The sequence below is a fragment of the Bos taurus genome, chromosome 10 (assembly GCF_002263795.3).
Source record: "Bos taurus isolate L1 Dominette 01449 registration number 42190680 breed Hereford chromosome 10, ARS-UCD2.0, whole genome shotgun sequence".
Lineage (NCBI taxonomy): Eukaryota > Metazoa > Chordata > Mammalia > Artiodactyla > Bovidae > Bos > Bos taurus.
In genome coordinates, this window is record NC_037337.1 from 85,298,627 (window position 1) to 85,316,678 (window position 18,052).

Consider the following 18,052-nt stretch of genomic DNA (forward strand, 5'->3'; position numbering starts at 1 on the left):
TGATTCTGTACAGTTTCAATTGTGTTGCAGGCTGTGATTTTTCCCTTAGTAACTCACCAGACGTCTCAAATGCATGTTATAAAAATTAAAGAGTGGCATCTTTTCCCAAGAAAAACAGTTTAAAATTTAAATCCTATTCTTGAGTTAATATTTACTTTGCCTCAAAAGGACAAAGGTCTGTAAATGTCCAAATGTGGATGGTTTTTATTAGTTACTGCCAACCGTCAGAGGAGTCTGCCCCTCACATTTTGACTGATGTCCTTTAGAGCTTTAGCTGTCTTTCACACTCTGTTCTTTTCTGAGGCAGATTTTATATTCATAAAATGAAAATGCTATCTGCTCCTATAAGGGTGTTAGTTTCTAAGTGATGTTACAAGGGTGTTAGGTACTGTGTATCAAAATGGTGAACTCCTTGGAGATAGCTACTACATAAAGCTGTGGTATTTTCCCTTTACTAGATGATACTCCAAATCATACGAACTCCTCCAAGGAGGTTCCTTCCTCGGCTGTGTTGAGAAGCCTTCAGGTGAATGTGGGTCCAGACGGAGAAGAGACGAGGGCTCAGACTGTACAGAAGTCTCCAGAGTTTTTGTCTACTCCAGAGTCCCCTAGCTTGTTGCAAGATCTACAGCCAAGTGATAGCACTTCTTTTATTCTTCTTAACCTAACAAGAGCAGGTATTCTTTATATTTTTCTGACCTCTACTCATGCTTAAGAAAAAACTTGGAGGCAGGGCAGGAGGGTGGGGAGGAATAATTAACTTAGTCATACTTAAAATGGAAAGAAGCTATTATTACTATTTTGGAGAATTGGTATAGTTTGGTGATCAATTGAACATATAGAGGAAAAAGGCAGACTCTAAGATGACTTAACATTTTCTTGTTCGGGGGAGTTAAGTGGTATGTTTAGCTAGATGGTGCACACAAGAAAAACAGGATGGGGGGAGAACGATTTGTGCCTGTTGATGTTGAGATTTCAGAGGAACACTTAGGAGGAGAGTTAGAAACAGGAATCCAGAGTTCTAGAGAGGTGTGGTGTGAAATAAGTAGTTTCTAGTGCTTACCAGCATTTGGGAGGTATATGAAACAATGAGCATGAATTCTTTGATTCAGGAGTAGTCTAGGAGCATAAACAGAATCGAGGGCACATCTAGGCCCCTGAAAAAAAATTTAAGGGGGTGATAGAAGAATGGAAAAGAGCCAGTAGAGAGGGATCAAAAAAACTGAATGAGAATGATGTGGGGGAAGCCACATTTAGTATCTTTTCTTCTGTAAATCATACCGAATACTACAAATTGGGCCAGTGAGATGAGGACTGGGAAGTGTATGTCTGGTGAACTTAGCAAGAGCAGTTGTTACTGAGGTAGGAGAGATGGAGCCTAGAGTTAAAAGAGGTGGGGAGTGGACAGCAGGTGAGAAAGTAGATACACGAGTTAGAAGTTAAGAAACTTCAAGAAACATGACTTTGAAGGAATAGGTGAGAAGGTGATATTTAGAGTCATACTTGAGATTTTCTATAAAAAAGAAAAATGTGGGAGAGGCTTGAGCTTAGACAGATTGAAAGGCTGAAAGGGAAGCTGTAAGGTGGCCACTAAGGAGGAATGGGTTTGAAGGTGGAGAGGAAATAACTAAAAGATAGGATTGGATCCTAGAGGTAAGGGTTAGCCGGGTTGCTAGGAAACATACTTTGCTTCTGAAACAGGAGGAGGTAAGATAAAGACTAGTCTCTCAGCTGGGAGTAGAGAGTTGATAACCTAATCTTGGATGAGAACAGAAGCTTGAGGGGTGAGATGTGAAAGTCTGAAATAGCTGATTCAGGACATGGAGAGTTTCTGAGCCAGGGTCAATCAAAGGGATTACTTCATGGTTAACTTGCATATATCCTCTTGTTTCTTCCAGGTCTGGGCTCTTCAGCCGAACACTTGGTATTTGTACAAGATGAGGCAGATGATTCAGGGAATGATTTCCTCTCCAGTGAGAGCACAGACAGTAGCATTCCCTGGTTCCTCCGGGTTCAGGAGTTGGCCCATGACAGTTTGATTGCTGCTACTCGGGCACAGCTGGCAAAGAATGCAAAAACCAGCAGCAATGGTGAGACCCCTCTGTTATTTTCCTTTCCAGTATTCTATTCAGAGATTTTGGTAAGACAGTGGCTATCTTTTGAGTTGCATATAATCCAGATTACTTTATTGGTGAGAGCAGAAGGCTAGAAATGTGTAAATTGCTTATCTTATTTTCTATAAAATAACTCAGCCATGACAGGTTCATATGCAGAATCAATGAACAGTTGTCAGCTTTAAATAATATTACCGAAGCCTTTTTAACGGAAAAAATTTTTTCACAGATCTTGGTGTTAACTTCAGTTGATTTTGTACTGTTCTTTATACTTAGAGATTTTGCACCATTATGAAATCAAATGGCTTTATCAATAGACATAAAACTATAAAACAGATAAAAATGAAATTAATATTAAATCAGTGTGGCAGATGGCAGTGTTTCACTGAAACTAAATTGTTGCTCATGGCAGTTCAGCAGTTACAAGCTACCATAGTGCTGCTTTTAGGGGGCAGGCAGGGCAAGGAGGGTGGAGCCAATTCATCAGAAGACCTCTGAATATCCAAATAGGGTATAGTGTGGTTTTTCTTTGAGTTCAGCATGCCTGTACTGTTTACTCTGGGCCACTTTTTCTCTATTTAGTAATTTTCAAAGTGTGGTCGCTAGGTCATCTGCATCATCAGTAGTTTAGAAATGCACGTTATCAGGTCTCATCTTATTGAATCAGAAACGTTTTTAGTAAGCCCTCATTATGGTTATGATGCATGTTAAAGCTTGAGGACCATGGCTCTATACAAGCCACTCCTAAAACACTGCAAAACTTTTGCCATAATATTGTTTGTATTAGATCTGCCTCTGTATTTTCTCATTAACCTGTGACAATTAAGGTAATACAACAGATGGTTGAGGTATATGTACTGTCATTACCACAAACATACGATCAATTTCATCTAGGTTGAAATACAGAAATATTTTAATTTTGTATGTGGTGCTGTATATCAGGAGTCAGCAAAGGGCCAGATAACCACCCGTTTTATAAAGTTTTATAAATAAAGTTTTATTGGAACACAGGCATGCCCATTAGTTACAGATGGTCTATGGCTGCTACTATGGCAAAGTTGAGTAGCTGTGACAGAGACCGTGTGGCCTCAAAGCCCATAATATCTTCTGTCTGGCCCTTTACAGAAGAAGTTTACTGATTCCTGCTCTATACAATACTACTTTCACTGAAAATTTTATCCCAAATGCAAAGACCTTACCTACATAAATGTAGAGTCTTTGAAGTGTTTACAGTGTTCTTCAATATGTACAATGTAAGGTGTATTGAATTTCTTTGTCTCTCTTGCTCTTTTGTTTGGGATAGTGTGCAAAACCAGGTCATAAGACAGTTCTGCAAACAGTGCTTTGTTTTCAAAAACAAAGTAGTTTAGAGAATACTTCTTTGGGAAACTTTTTAATGACTTAAATACAAGGCAACTCACTCTTTTCTGAAGGATTTTCCCCCCTATTTTATGATTATATCTATGCAAAATTGAATGCACGAAGCCCTGTCACTGGTTTAAATCTCTGCATTAGCATGGGTTTTTATAGACCTTTTGTTAGAAATTAATTAGCTGGAGTTCTGGAGTTACTGGAAAATTTTCTTTATGGTATATGCACTTGTGTGCTGTCTGAAATTTATCCATGTTTTGATTAAGCAAACAAAAAAACTGTGGGGCAGTATTTAAAAAAAAACAAGTTAATATTAACTAGCAAAAGTCATCTTAGGTTCTGCTCCAACCTGGGAGCAATTAGTTCTACAGTTAGCATTTGGTGAAGTACAGCAAGGAAAATGTAAGATGGGAAGAAAATAATATTAATAGATGGGAAAGATACTGCCTTTGATCAACTGTCAGTTTCCTGGAAGTATGGTAGGTATAACGTATTATCCTACTCTTGACAGGGTTTTGACAGGGGAAATATGAATCTTATTCCTAAGGTATTTGTAATGGAAAGATAAACTCCATATTTTTATAACAGAATTAAGTGGTTGTGAATGTATTTCTCTAATGATGTCCAAAATCAATGCAGACAGTGACTGCAGCCACAAAAGTAAAAGATGCTTGCTCCTTGAAAGGAAAGTTATAACAAATCTAGACAGTGTATTAAACAGCAGAGACATCACTTTCCCGACAGAGGTCCATATAGTCAAAACTATGGTTTTTCTAGTAGTCATGCATTAATGTGAAAGTTGGATGATATAGAAGACTGAGCACTGAAGAACTGATGCTTTTGAACTGTGATGCTGGAGAAGACTCTCGAGAGTCCCTTGGATAGCAAAGAAATCAAACCAGTCAATCCTAAAGGAAGTGAGCTCGCTCAGTCGAGTCCAACTCTTTGCGACTCCATGGACTGTAGCCCACCAGGCTCCTCCATCCATGGGATTCTCCAGGCAAGAATACTGGAGTAGGTTGCCATTTCCTTCTCCAATCCTAAAGGAAATCAACCCTAAATATTTATTGGAAGGACTGGTGCTGAAGCTGAAGCTCCAGTACTTTGCCTACCTAATGCAAAGAGCCAACTCATTGGAAAAGACCCTGATGCTGGGAAAGATTGAGGACAAGAGGAGGGGGCGACAGAGGATGAGATGGTTGGATGGCATCACCGACTCAATGGACATGAGTTTGAACAAACTCAGGGAGATAGTAAAGGAGAGGGAAGCCTGGCGTGCTGTAGTTCATGGGGTCACAAAGAGTTGGACATGACTTAGCAACTGAACAACGACAACAAGTGGTTGTGAATGTTTTTCTCTGTTGATGTCCAACTATGTATTGAAGAAAATGAGAGAAAGGATGCACCACCTGCTAATCTGGAATTTAAAGATATAGTTAACTAATTTCATTTAAATTTAAGGAAGTCACTGCAGTGTATGTTCCTCTCCTCGCTTCTTTTTATTCTACTGAACAAAAAACTTGATCAGGTACTATCTCTAACTTTAAAAAATATGATTAGAAATTTTAAAATGCACTGAGTTTTTGCATTCTTAAATATTTCTTAACTGAGGAGGAGTGGTACAGGTAATGAGAAGGTGATTCTTATTCTCTAGAGTGACAGAAACAGCCAGAGTGACTTCAGGAGATAGAAATCTTAGACTGGTTGTCTACAAAAGAAATTACTACCGTAAGTCCATGATTAAGCCAGACTGACTGCTCCTTCTTAAAATACAGGTTTTGATTACCTAGAGCATCAGGTGATCTTCTGTAGGACTCTACTTCTGGTGTCGCCATACCTGCTTCCTCACCAATGTGTAATGCAAAATAGGTTGATTGCAGCTTTTTTTTTTTTAACCGTTTTGGATAATTCTTATGTTTGTCAAAGAGGCCTAGTCTCATTGCATTTGGTAGTTCTGTGGAGTAAGTAAGGGGCTGGGGATGCAGAGCACAATCACTTTCTATTGTTAATTGATTATACAAAGATTTCTGGGGAAGGTGAAGGTAGATAAGTGATTAATGATCACTAGCAGTGGTTTTATTGTTTGAACCAAAGTATCTGAGCAGAATCCTTCCCTGGATTACAAGTATGTGACTCTGTTACAGGAGAAAATGTCCACCTTGGTTCTGGTGATGGGCAACCCAAAGATTCTGGGCCCCTTCCTCAAATGGAGAAGAAGCTCAAGTGTACAGTTGAAGGCTGTGACCGGACATTTGTGTGGCCTGCTCACTTTAAGTACCACCTCAAAACTCATCGGTGAGCAAACTCGAAATTCCATATTTGGAACTCAGGAATGTTGATGTTTCTGAAGGAACTTGACAGAAATCCCCCCACTTGACAGATTAAAGGAAAACAGGGGCTCCAGCTCACTTGTGGTTAAGATGTCTTTTGTTCTTTAATAGAGACATTTGCATTGTCTCATTTACCTTGTTTTTGACAAATATTTAATAAGACATTTGTCACCTAAATGTTTTAGAGCAAGAGTTCTCAAGATCTCATCATAAAACATAATTTCTTGGAGAACTTAATAACACATAAGCTTAAACTCTACTCTGAACCTGTAAATCAATGTTTTCAAGAAGTAGGGCATCTGTAGTTTTAACAAACTTAAAGTGATTCTCATACATCCAGATTTGGGATTTACTATCTGTTTTGAGAGTCAATGGGAGCTTTGACTTTCAGGCTTTGTTGCTTACTTGATTTTTTTCCCTCCAGAAACGACCGCTCCTTTATCTGCCCTGCAGCAGGTTGTGGGAAAAGCTTCTATGTACTACAGAGGCTGAAGGTGCACATGAGAACCCACAATGGGGAGAAGCCCTTTGTGTGCCCTGAGTCCAACTGTGGTAAGCAGTTCACTACAGCTGGAAACCTGAAGAACCACCTGCGCATCCACACAGGTGTGTGCAACCTCAGCACTCCCGCAGGCCGTCTGCTGCTTGGCTCAGCGCTTGCTGGCTGTCCTTAGTAGGTGAAGATTGGGGTTGTTGCTAGCACTCTGAAGATGAAATTTCTTTTTTTCAGATGCCTCAGGGCACTTCTTCGTGAGAATGAACAGTTTGATTTCTGCCTCTAGTAGCCTTAAACAGAAAGGGGATATAAGGCCTTCTCTAATAACAATGATTTGATGAGATTTGGACAGAAGTGAGTCTTTCCAGATATCCTTGAATATTACACAGTTTTAATTTTGGTCATTAACATTTATTGAGTTACACAAACCACGCAGATCCTATTTTAGGCACTAACTGGGGTAAGGTGAGGGGAAAAAGAAAAGCTAAGATTAATCCCTGACTTTGAGTTAACTTTTTTGTTAGAACCTCACAGCCTGAGAAACAGAATGGAGAAGGGCCTTGTTCTGGGGCAAGCAGCATGTTAATATCAAAGGAGCAGAATAAAGATACCCTGATTTCTTAATCTAAAAGTTTAAGGGTGACTTTCCAAACCCCTTGACCAACCTGTGCTAACTGTCTTGCCAGAGCTTAATCATTGAACTTAAACTACTACCATAGGATGTGTAACTATTCTTCCCACTTTCTTGATACTTTCTTGCTGTCTTCTCTTTCTCTTCCTTGTTTATTCTTGCCTTGCTAAAATGACAGCAGGTACAAATAAATGCCATTTAGAAAGTGAAAGCCAAGGTGAAGCCACATGTGTTCTGGGGATTTCCTCTAGATTGACATTACCACTGGGATATGTTTTAGGAAAGAATAGCTCTGTTCTCAGCTTGTTCTTGAAAGGATAAACTATTCTTGCTCCAAGAAAGCAGTTTGAATAAAAGAACAAGAAAAACATCTAGCTGAATAGCTAAGGAAAGTAGAATTCACTATGCCTTATTAAATTCAGTAACCTCTTTATCCTTGTGCCTCTCATCTTTGTAGCATTTGATAAAACTGAACATCATTTATTCAGTGTGTGACCTGATTTTCTCTCTTCATTTTGACTCTTGCTAGCTCTCCCTTGTTAATCCAGTTGTGTACCAATTTTAGAATTTTGAGTTTCTCCCATTTTACTCGATATGGTCTCTTTGCAGTCTCAGGCTTCAATTTAATAATTTCTTCCTGGATGCCTCACAGATCTGAATCTCAATAATTAGCATAGTAATAAAAATTAGCATTTGTTGAGGCAGTTTAATGTGTACCAAGCACATACACATTGTCTTATTTAATTTTCAAGGTACCTTCATGCTTTAGATATTGTGTTTATTGATGGAGACACAGAACGATAGAGAGTTAAGGAACTCGTCCAATATTATGCAGCTCGGAAATGGTAGAGCTGGGATTTGAATTCTGGTATGACCCCAGAGCTCTTCCAAGTATTTTATTTTTAAGTGCTGACAATGCATTTTATCTCAGATGTCAGAATTGACTTCCAACTCTTTTTTAGTAGTAACGGTAGTAATTAAAGCTGCCAGTTTTAGTGGTTTACCGGGGAGACTGCTGTGTACCAGACACTATGCTTAATATATTTAACTTGTATCTTTTCATCGAATCCTCAAAGTAATCTTTTGAGGTTGTATTATGTTAATTTTATAGATTTTAAAAAAACTCATTCTCAGAGATTTTAAATATTTTCCCTATACTGGTAAGTGGTCATGGCAAGACTGGGACTCAGGATTAACTGGCTCGTGCTCTCTAACCATTCTGCAACAATGTCTCTTGAACCTCCAGTCTTCTTTATCTCAGCAAAATCACCATCCACTCAGTTTCTGAACAGGAAGGCCATCTCACCTAAGCCAGCTTGATGAAGAGATTTGTGCCACTAGATTCTGGTGAATCGTTTTTGAAATCCTTTTTTTCTAAGGTTCTTGAGTTCATCTTGTTAAACATTTAACCTTATTTATTAGCTGGAATTTTCTGTTTTCCTGACATTCTATCATATATATGAATATATTTTTTACTCATTTGGCAACTTTTGGAGTGCATAGCATTCTGAGGTTAGTGTGAGTATACAGATATGCTTTCCAGAAAGTTACAGACCACTGGGAAATCATAAGCCTTAAACTGTGTGGTACAGTCTGAAAGAACAGTGCAGTCTAGAGCTGTGCTCCTTCCTCCATCAAGGCCCAGCTCCTGTCTTGTCACCATGCCAGCCTTACTTGCTGAGTTTCCATGTTTCTCCTTTACTCTCTCACACTGTCACACTCATAACAGTTCTGATACCAGATGTGTTTTCCTAAACCAAGCAGTTCTCTGCAACACCAGCTGGGTGTCTACAATTGAACAACTGAATTCTGACACTATCTGAAGATAGCGTCAGATCCCACATGCTCAGCCTCACAAGACTGCCACTTACTTCAGATGTCAGTTTCAACCTCAGTCTGACTTGGCTACCAGTTGGAGGTTCCCATGACAACCTCCTCCCCCACTAGGGATTTGATTATTTGCTAGAACAGCTCACAGAAATCAGGGAAACGTGTTACCAGTTTATTAAGTAATAAAGGATATGATAAAGGATACAGATGAGTTGCCAGATAAAGAGATGCATGAGGGTGAAGTCCAGAAGAGTCCCAAGCATAGGGGCTTCTGTCCCTGTGGAGTTGGGGTATGCCACTTTCTTGGCACATAGACCTGTTCACCAGCCCAGAGGCTCTCTGAACTCTGTACTTTTGGGAATTTTATGGAGGTTTCATCACGTAGGCATGATTCATCATTAACCCATTTCCAGGCTGTCTCTCCTCTCTGAAAACTGGGGGTGGAGCTGAAATTTCCAAGCTTCTAATCTGGTGATCAGCCCTCATCCAGGAGCCCACCAAGAGTCATCTCATTAGAACAAAATACATTCCTATCACCTAGGAAATTCCAAGGGGTTAGGAACTCTGTGTCAGGAATCATGATCAAAGACCAAATATTAGAAGAGCAGATTATCCTAGTGCTGTTATCACTGAAAAAATTACAAGGGGTTTAGGAGCTCTGCATTAGGAGCTGGGATCCAAGACTAAATGTTAGAACAAAAAATTATAGCACCCCTGTGTACAAGCGTTTAAGAGCTTTGTGTCAGGAACCAGGGGCAAAGACCAATATATATATATATACACACAGACACACTTATTTCACACTTATCATTTTCTGAACTTGCTCTGGCACTCTCATTTCAAGGCTGTGCTCATACTAGTTCTTGTCCTGAAATTTCCTTTCATCCTTGTCACTTTTTAAGAGCAACTTAAATTCAGCTTTTTAAAAAAAATTTAACCACAGTAGGAATTTCTTCCCATTATAAATACACATAAGCAGTTTTTTATAAAGAAATTTATATTAAAGTTATTTATGAATATGTTTATTTCTCACTAGGTTGTGACCCTTGGGAAATATAGACTGCATCTCTGATTTTTTTCATTTTTTATTTTGAAATATTTATAGATTCATGAAGAGTCACAAAAAAAGTACAAAGGATTCTATTTGTGCTTCACCCAGCTTCTGCCCAAAGTGCCGTGTAACCATAGTGCAGTATCAGAGCCAGAAAGTCAATAATACTGTCAGGCTTCAGTTTTCACCATGCATCTTTCATTTTAAAAATAACAATAATGTAGAAAATGAGAATTACAGAAAAGCACAAAGGAGAAAATAAACCGTAATACCACTATTGTGATATAACTACTGTTAACATATTGTAACAGGTTTTTCTGTATATCTCTGACTAGACAATTGTTTTTATAAGATGGGATTATGTAATACCTATTTTATAAGCTTTAAAAATATGTATTCTTAATCTTAAAACCGAATCTTAAAGAATTGATGTAAGGTAAAAATTCTGAGAGCATATACACTGTTTTCTTGATTTTTCTCAGAAGGGATAGGATCACGTAAGAAGGTGGTTCAGTGCAGCTGGGGCTCAGTCCATGAGGAGGGAGAAGGAGGTATTATGTTCAGAGGCAGCCACTCTAAAGAAAAGGAGGGTGGCAGGGTGGAGCTGTGTACCAGAAGATCACTGAGAGGTGATACCTGCTGGATAGTCCAGTTGAAATATATAGCATGAATTCAATAAATCAGAGTAAGTGATTGAAAACAGGAAAAGATTGGTGGGAAAAGAGAATAAAAGTCATTTCATCAAAAGACTGAGTCTTTATCTCATTTTCTGTCTCTAGGAGAGAAGCCTTTCCTTTGTGAAGCCCAAGGATGTGGCCGTTCCTTTGCTGAGTATTCTAGTCTTCGAAAACATTTGGTGGTTCACTCAGGTACCATTCATAGATTTCAGGGAAGATGGAGAGCCAAAAGGGTAAAAGGTTGCTCCTGCTGCTGCTGCTAAGTCGCTTCAGTCGTGTCCGACTCTGTGCGACCCCATAGACGGCAGCCCACCATGCTCCCCCGTCCCTGGATTCTCCAGGCAAGAATACTGGAGTGGGTTGCCATTTCCTTCTCCAGTGCATGAAAGTGAAAAGTGAAAGTGAAGTCGCTCAGTCGTGTCCGACTCTTCATGACCCCATGGACTGCAGCCTAGCAGGCTCCTCCATCCATGGGATATGCCGGGCAAGAGTACTGGAGTGGGGTGCCATTGCCTTCTCCGGGTAAAAGGTTAGAGGAGTAGTATAAAGAAATCTAAAGAGAAACAGATGCCTTACTTTCCCCTCCCTTTCTTGACAGAATCAGAAATCAAAGCCTCTGATGCTTACATTCAAAGGGTCATATAATCAAGGGGAAAAGAACCTAATTATTATTTTCAGCTGAGCTATTGAACTGCTTTCTGATTGAGACCTTTCTCTGAGGAAATCAATAAATTTACTTGGCAGTATGCTGGGTACTTCTTCATTACATCAGATATGGTACATGGAGTTATTCAGAGACTTGCCAAGGCAGAAGTGAACTCGAAGTAGAGTGAGATTCTGGAATGGAATCAGGAACTTGTTCAAATGGCTAGCCATGGAAAGCAGAGGGAAGCCAGAATGAGAGGAATGGAGAGAAGGAACTATAAGTTATTTGTCATAAAGACAACAAAGCAGTTTAATGGGAGCAAGGGAGTTGGAGAGGTATAATCAGTCAGGGATGTGAATTTCAGAGCTGAGATCCTAGAGGTAGAGCAGGGTTTTAATATGACAAATTCTAAGTAGAGGTAGCAAACTAATAGTGGGTTAGATGTGGACTTCCAGGTGTGTTTTGTTTGGCTTACAGAGTGTTTTCATTTTATTCTTTGTTATGTAAAATTTTGTCAAACTTACATAAAAACAGAGAAAAACACTTTTTTATGTAACAGTAATGCCGTTACCATAATCTATCAAAATTAACAATAATGCCTTGGTTTTATCTCAGACTCAGTCCATGTTTAATTTTTTTCCAGTTGTCTCAAAGACGTCTTTTAAAGTGGATTTGTTTAAATCAGGACCCAAAAAAGGTCCAGTTGTTGCATTTGACTAAAAAGTCCTGAATATAGATCTGTCTATACTTTCTGATTTTCATGTTCTAGACTTACAGCACAACAGAGTCAGTCAGGTCCTATGGTTCATCTCACGTTCTGGATGTGTTGGTTTACCTCATTTTGTGTCATTTAACTTGTTCCCCTATATCTCCTAAAAGGTTCAAAGGTTTTGGCAAGGGTATGTTATGTGTGGTTGTATGGGTTTCATTTTGCATCACCTCAGGAGGCACACAGAGCTTGGTTGTCACAGTTGATCAGTTGGTTCAGGTGGTTAACACCTTAATCCCCTCATTGTAACGTTCCCTTGCAACCTTTTGACTTAATGATTTCATCTTTTGAATATGCCTAAATTCGTTACTTCATTGGGGTTATAAAATGTTAATTTTTCTAATTTTGTTATTCACATTTGTTAGCTGGAATTATTCTGTATAATGGATCTCTATTGACTAGGATTATTTGGTAATTTGCACATGAAAGGATAAATATGTAATTGTTTTAACTGAGTTTCAGAATAAGAAGTTGGTGCTCTGATTATTTCTAGTAGTGTTACTTTCACTGCTTTTTCTCTCTCTTTTGCTAGTATTATTTTGAATTCATGTGTTTCTATATGTTCACTATATTTCAGTCTGTTATAGTTATTTTTAAAAATTAATTAATTTGGCTGCACCGCATCTTAGCATGCAGTCGTTGATCTTCACTGCAGTATGTGGGATCTTTAGTTGTTGTATGTGAACTCTTAGTTGCGGCATGTGGAATCTAGTTCCCTGACCAGGGACTGAACCAGACCCCCTGCATTGGGAGCTCGAAATCTTAGCCACTGGACCACCGGGGAAGTCCCCATTATACTTTTTAACAGCTTTTGGACCTATAATACCTTAATATTCACCTATTGTAAATATACACATCAGTGATTTTTTAGACAGTATATAGGATTATACGGTCATCCTCACAATCCAGTTATAGAACACTTGCATTACACCAAAAGTTCCTTTGTGCCCTTTGCTGTCAGTTCCTCCTCCCACCCCACATCCAGGCAATCATTGACCAGCTTTCTGCCTCTATAGATTTTGTCTCTTCTGGAAATTTTCTGGTCATTTCACTTAGTTTTTGCTATCTACTACTTAGATGTAGGCCAAGAGTCTTTGACGCTGCCCTAGGTGTGGTTGTCAGGTAGGTAAAATGGAGATTTAGGGTTTCAGACTTGAGGACATACGGGATGGTTCAGATCACTGTGTACAAGAACCACCAGTGTGAATGTTGAAGACTGAGAGTTGTGGCAGGAATTGAGATAGAGGTGTATTATGAATCTAGGGTTGGAATCCTTGAGGATAGTGCATGTCCTTGAGGTTCATGGAAGACTGTATCTGAAAGGAGTAGGAAATCTTCTGTGTCTCCCATGGTCTTATACCAGAGAGGTTGTTTTGTGGAAGCAGCAGTCCAGTGGGTCTGGAGAGCCTCCGAGGCTGGGAGCAGTGAGTATACTAAGCCCGCCTGGTGGCTTCCAGCCTTCCCCCAGGGACTGCAGTTGAGAGCCTGGGGAATGCGAGAAGGAGCAGCCTCTTCGTGTTTAGTTTGACATCCTTTGGGCTTCTCCATCTAGGGCTTGAGTCCATTCTCTTACTGTCAGAAATGCACCCTGTCTCTTTGGTCTGTGTTTCAGGAGAGAAGCCACATCAATGTCAAGTCTGTGGAAAGACCTTCTCTCAGAGTGGGAGCAGGAATGTGCATATGAGAAAGCATCACTTGCAGATGGGAGCAGCTGGGAGTCAAGAGCAGGAACCAGCTGGTAAGGAGAAGAAGGTAGAGGGAGGGCTATATTTTGGGGGTTCAAAGAGGCAAATAACTGGCCTGTCTAATATGGAAATTTTCTGCTTCTGTTTTGGGTAGAGAGACTGGTTTCATTTGGTGGACTAGAGGTTTCCAAATTTAGCTGTACAGTAAAATTGTTTGCAGGTTTTTAAAACATACATTTTATATTGCTTGTCTACCCCTCCCATCCAGCAACACCAAACAACCTGATAAATGAGATTCCTTGGGAGTAAAACCCCAGAGTCTATAGTTTTAAAGTTCCTCTAGCGAATTCGGTGGTAACTGGTGCTGATGCACGAACCAGCACTTGTGTGTCACTGTGGTGAAGATTTGTGTATGACAATAGTTTAAGCATTTTTTACTTATCAGTCATGACTCCCCTTTTTTTACCCTAACTTAAATTTGATAATACATTTTATTGTTATTCCTTTCTATGTCTTTCCTTAATCATTTTATTCTGAATACTCCTTTTTAGGGATGCACCCATCCTATATCGTATGTTAATTATCTAGATGCTGATCACTAGCAAGGGTGTTTATCCATGAGGCTCATTTCTTCCCTTCTAGGTTTATTTTTGCTTCCCAAAAGTAAGTGAAATAGGAGGTGACATCCAAGATACAGGTTAACTTTTAGTTCTGAAAGAAAAGGCCAGCTTCCCCTGAAGGACAATGGGGACCAGGCACAGCCTTGAGTGCTGTATGTCTCTCACATCCTATTCTCTGTGCAGCTGAGCCACTAATGGGCAGTAGTTTGCTTGAAGAGGCTTCAGTAACCAGTAAAAACCTGGTGTCTATGAATTCTCAGCCCAGCCTTGGTGGAGAGTCCTTGAACCTACCAAATACCAATTCTATCCTAGGAGTTGATGATGGTAAGACTTTCAACTCGCCTTTGTTTGGGGAAACTGGCTGCAACTAGGGACTAAGGAATGGGGTTTTCTCCGAAACGGAGGTTTTAATTAATTTCATTTCTTGTGAGTAGAAATGGCATGATTACCATTTGTGTTGTCTCTGAAGTGGATAAGTGAATCTTTAAGAAAAATTTTTTTCATTGAAAAGATAATGTAACAAAAGAATAAAAAGTTTTAAGAAGAAAATTATCCATAATCCTAGCATCCTAGCCCAATTATTTCTATCTTTCCTATTGCAGTTATGGAAGAACTTAACTTTTAAAACATTTAAACAGAACATAACCAGGTTTTACAGAGGAGAATTAAAGCAATTTCTCCATACCTTCAAAAGCCATACCTTCTGGAGAAAAGAAAGGGCTGTGTAGGAAACAGTTGCTCCTCTCTGGTATAGAAAGTTCACCCAAGTTACACAGGCCAGGCCCTCTTCTCTGAAAAACTTAACAGGTGAGGTCAGCATGCATTTATTCAGTGCCTACTTGTGTACCTGGCACCATGGGAAAGATAAAAGTAGAAGACAGGGACCTTAAACTAGTTGAGAAGTCAAAACTTACATTTGGGAAACAACACTGAGTGAGTAGAAGGTAGTGTTTTAAGCAAACATTAAGTTATGTGGTATCCTGGAAGAGCAATGTAAACTAGAAAAGCCCTCTTAATTTATTTGAGAGCTAAGTGGTTTATGTGTAAGCTGTTTCCAGAAGATCTTCATGGTGATTCTGCTGATAAACATTTAATAAGTCAGATCCTGTGTTTTCCTTACTCATACCTCAGTCAGTTTTGGGTATAAAGACCATATTTGTGTAACTTACATATGGAGCACACAAGGCAGAGTGTGCGCTTCCACAATAAGCCTCTTCTGTTTCATAAATTATACTAGTGGATAACTGAAGCATGAGGCATAAAAATGGCATGGAGCTCCTTAGCCAGCCTTAAGGAAGGTCTCAAAAGAGGAAGAGACAATGAGTAGGAACCTTGGAGCCAGGTTTAAGCGCTTGACCAGCACTTACTGTGCTGTTTCCATTACTGGTGACTGCTTTGCTGGTTGGCTCTGAGTCCCTGATTCATATGCAGTTTAATCCAGCTAATAGTGCTGAAGCCATATTACTCAAAATTTGCGTATTGAGAAATGGTCAGCTGTTACATCAAGATTCTTTACCTTTTCTTCCCATCCTCCTTTTGTAGTACTTTCCAAATTCACTGATAATGATTATCAGGCAGGAATTAATTTGGAAGAAACAGGAATGTGGGAATCAGTTTTTCGGGGAACAGTTTTGAGAGTTCTTAATGAGAGGCTTGCTAATGAAGGTAGGGAAATCTTTGGATTCACTTTGCACTGAAACCTTTTCCTGCTATTTCAGAGGTGCTTGCTGAAGGATCCCCGCGCCCCCTGTCTTCAGTGCCTGATGTGACACATCACCTGGTGACCATGCAGTCGGGGCGGCAGTCGTACGAGGTTTCTGTCTTAACTGCTGTAAATCCACAGGAGGTAAATCTGTCTCTTGCCCTTACTTTGTTTCTGTGGAGAGTAAGATGGGGAATGATTGGGAATCTACTTCAGAGGATCTGAAAAACATTCTTGTTTCCCTTTCCTGGTGACTTGGACTAGAATATCTTCCTTTAAGCTAACCTGAGTGTTAGGGTCTCCTGAATTGAGAAATTGGTCCTTCACATCTGGGGCTTTCAACTTTAGTTTCCTTAATACACATGCCCTAATTTATTATTCATTTTGCCAGGGTTGTTTGTCTGGGAGATAACCAGGCTGAACCAACTGAGCATATGGGAATGTGTCCACTTGTTTGTTGAGTAAGAACTATTACCTAAATCAAAGAGGGCTTTCAGGTTGATTCTAAGCACCCCTTACTCTGTTTGCTTGGTTCTGATCCAGAAAACAATGAAAACCAGTTGGGCTTCTAGAATCTTTGGATTGTCCTTTTACTGGCCTTGTGTTGTGGAGGTAGATGACTTCATCATGAGCTTATTTTATATGCACATGCTTTTCCCAAAGCCTGTATATCATGGCTTTGGCATTAGAGTATCTTTTACTTTTCGTTATAACCTTTAGACCACAGTCCACCATTACAGTGTTCAAATGACCCTGCCTCCTATTTGAGTAGTCTCAATTTTTCTGTAATATTTCTGAGGATACCCAAGTTCACAAGGCTCTGAGCATGCTGTTTTTGCCAGAACCCTTCCTTGTATTTATCATTGTGACCCGTTGTTTCATTCTTGCTTATGTTATATTGAAAGCTTTTGTTATTTGTTATCATTGGTTCTTTCCTAAGTCTCCTTCTTCTGGTGACTGCTTTGAAACATGTCTCACGTGGAGCCTTCCTTTATTTTTTTCCCTGCTTCATATATTTGTCTAAAATTTTTTATTATGGAAGTTTTCAAAGAGTATATATACTGAGGAAGAGATTAGTATAATGAACCCAGGTTGGTATCTACCCATCTTCAACAATTAACTGTCTGCTGTTCTTATCACTCCCCTCCTACTGTTTGCTGTTGATGTTTTTATTTATACTGGAGTATTTTAAATCAGTCACAGATATTTCATCTGTAAATATTTCAGTATATACCTCTAACAGATGAAGTTTTTCATAATTATATCTGTATCATACCCAATAAAATCAACAATAATTTATTGATATCTTATATTTAGCCTTTTAAATTTTTTCTCAGAAATATCTTTTTATGGTTGGTTGGTTTGAATTAGGATTCAAACAAAGCCTATATATTGCGTTTGGTTAATAATTCTTTTTTTATTTCTAATAGTCCACCCCTCTTTTTTTCAGTATAGCTATCTATTTAACGAATTGGATTATTTGTCCTGTATAATTCCCCACATTTTTATTTTAGCTGATTGACTCCCTTTGTTGCTTGATACACTTCTCTGTCCACAGATATCCTGGAAACTGGTAGTTACATTTAGGGGCTTGATTAGGTTCCTGTTTGTTTTTCCCTTGGCAAGAATATTTTGTTGGTGGTTCTCCTACTTCCTACTAGGTTTCATGAGGAGAGATACGATATTCAGTTGTTCTCTTACAGATCTCAAGATTGACCAGTGGGTTATGTCAAAGCTTTGGCAGCCATTACTTATCATGGCCTAGATCTGTTTTTTCATTAGGGCTTGAACAGTGATATCCTGATTGTCTTTTTTCCTTCTGCTTTTATTAACTGTGATTCTTCTGTAAAAGAAATACTTTAACTATTGGGTTGACCAATTCAGGAAAATCATTTCCTTCTCTTTGTACTTAGCACAAATTACCTGACATACCAATCCGCAACACTCAGTGTTTTCTTCTTTTTAATGTTTGAAACTTTTGAGCTTTTCTCTCCCATACTACTAAATACCTTTTTTAATTGAAGCACTCCATGTTACCCCAAATAAATGCCAAATGTATGAAGACTTAATTCATTCAACAGATACTAATATATGTATCTGTAAATATTTCAGTATATACCTCTAACAGAT

At 39.1% G+C, this 18,052-nt stretch overlaps 1 protein-coding gene across 6 annotated transcripts in view; it reads left to right on the forward strand.

Annotated features, from left to right (window-relative positions):
- The window catches only part of ZNF410 (zinc finger protein 410), a 42,120-nt gene that overhangs the window by 20,698 nt on the left and 3,370 nt on the right, over window positions 1-18,052 (forward strand). For 3 of the 6 annotated variants that reach the window (NM_001351946.1, XM_024997367.2, XM_010809485.4), the window contains 8 exons: window positions 459-677; window positions 1,899-2,090; window positions 5,630-5,780; window positions 6,240-6,421; window positions 10,603-10,692; window positions 13,528-13,653; window positions 14,404-14,544; window positions 15,939-16,066. In NM_001351946.1, coding sequence (NP_001338875.1) covers window positions 459-677; window positions 1,899-2,090; window positions 5,630-5,780; window positions 6,240-6,421; window positions 10,603-10,692; window positions 13,528-13,653; window positions 14,404-14,544; window positions 15,939-16,066 — 1,229 coding nt within the window. The remainder of the gene's footprint in view (window positions 1-458; window positions 678-1,898; window positions 2,091-5,629; window positions 5,781-6,239; window positions 6,422-10,602; window positions 10,693-13,527; window positions 13,654-14,403; window positions 14,545-15,938; window positions 16,067-18,052) is intronic. The other 3 variants (XM_024997368.2, XM_005212002.5, NM_001024491.4) reach the window with 2 other exon arrangements.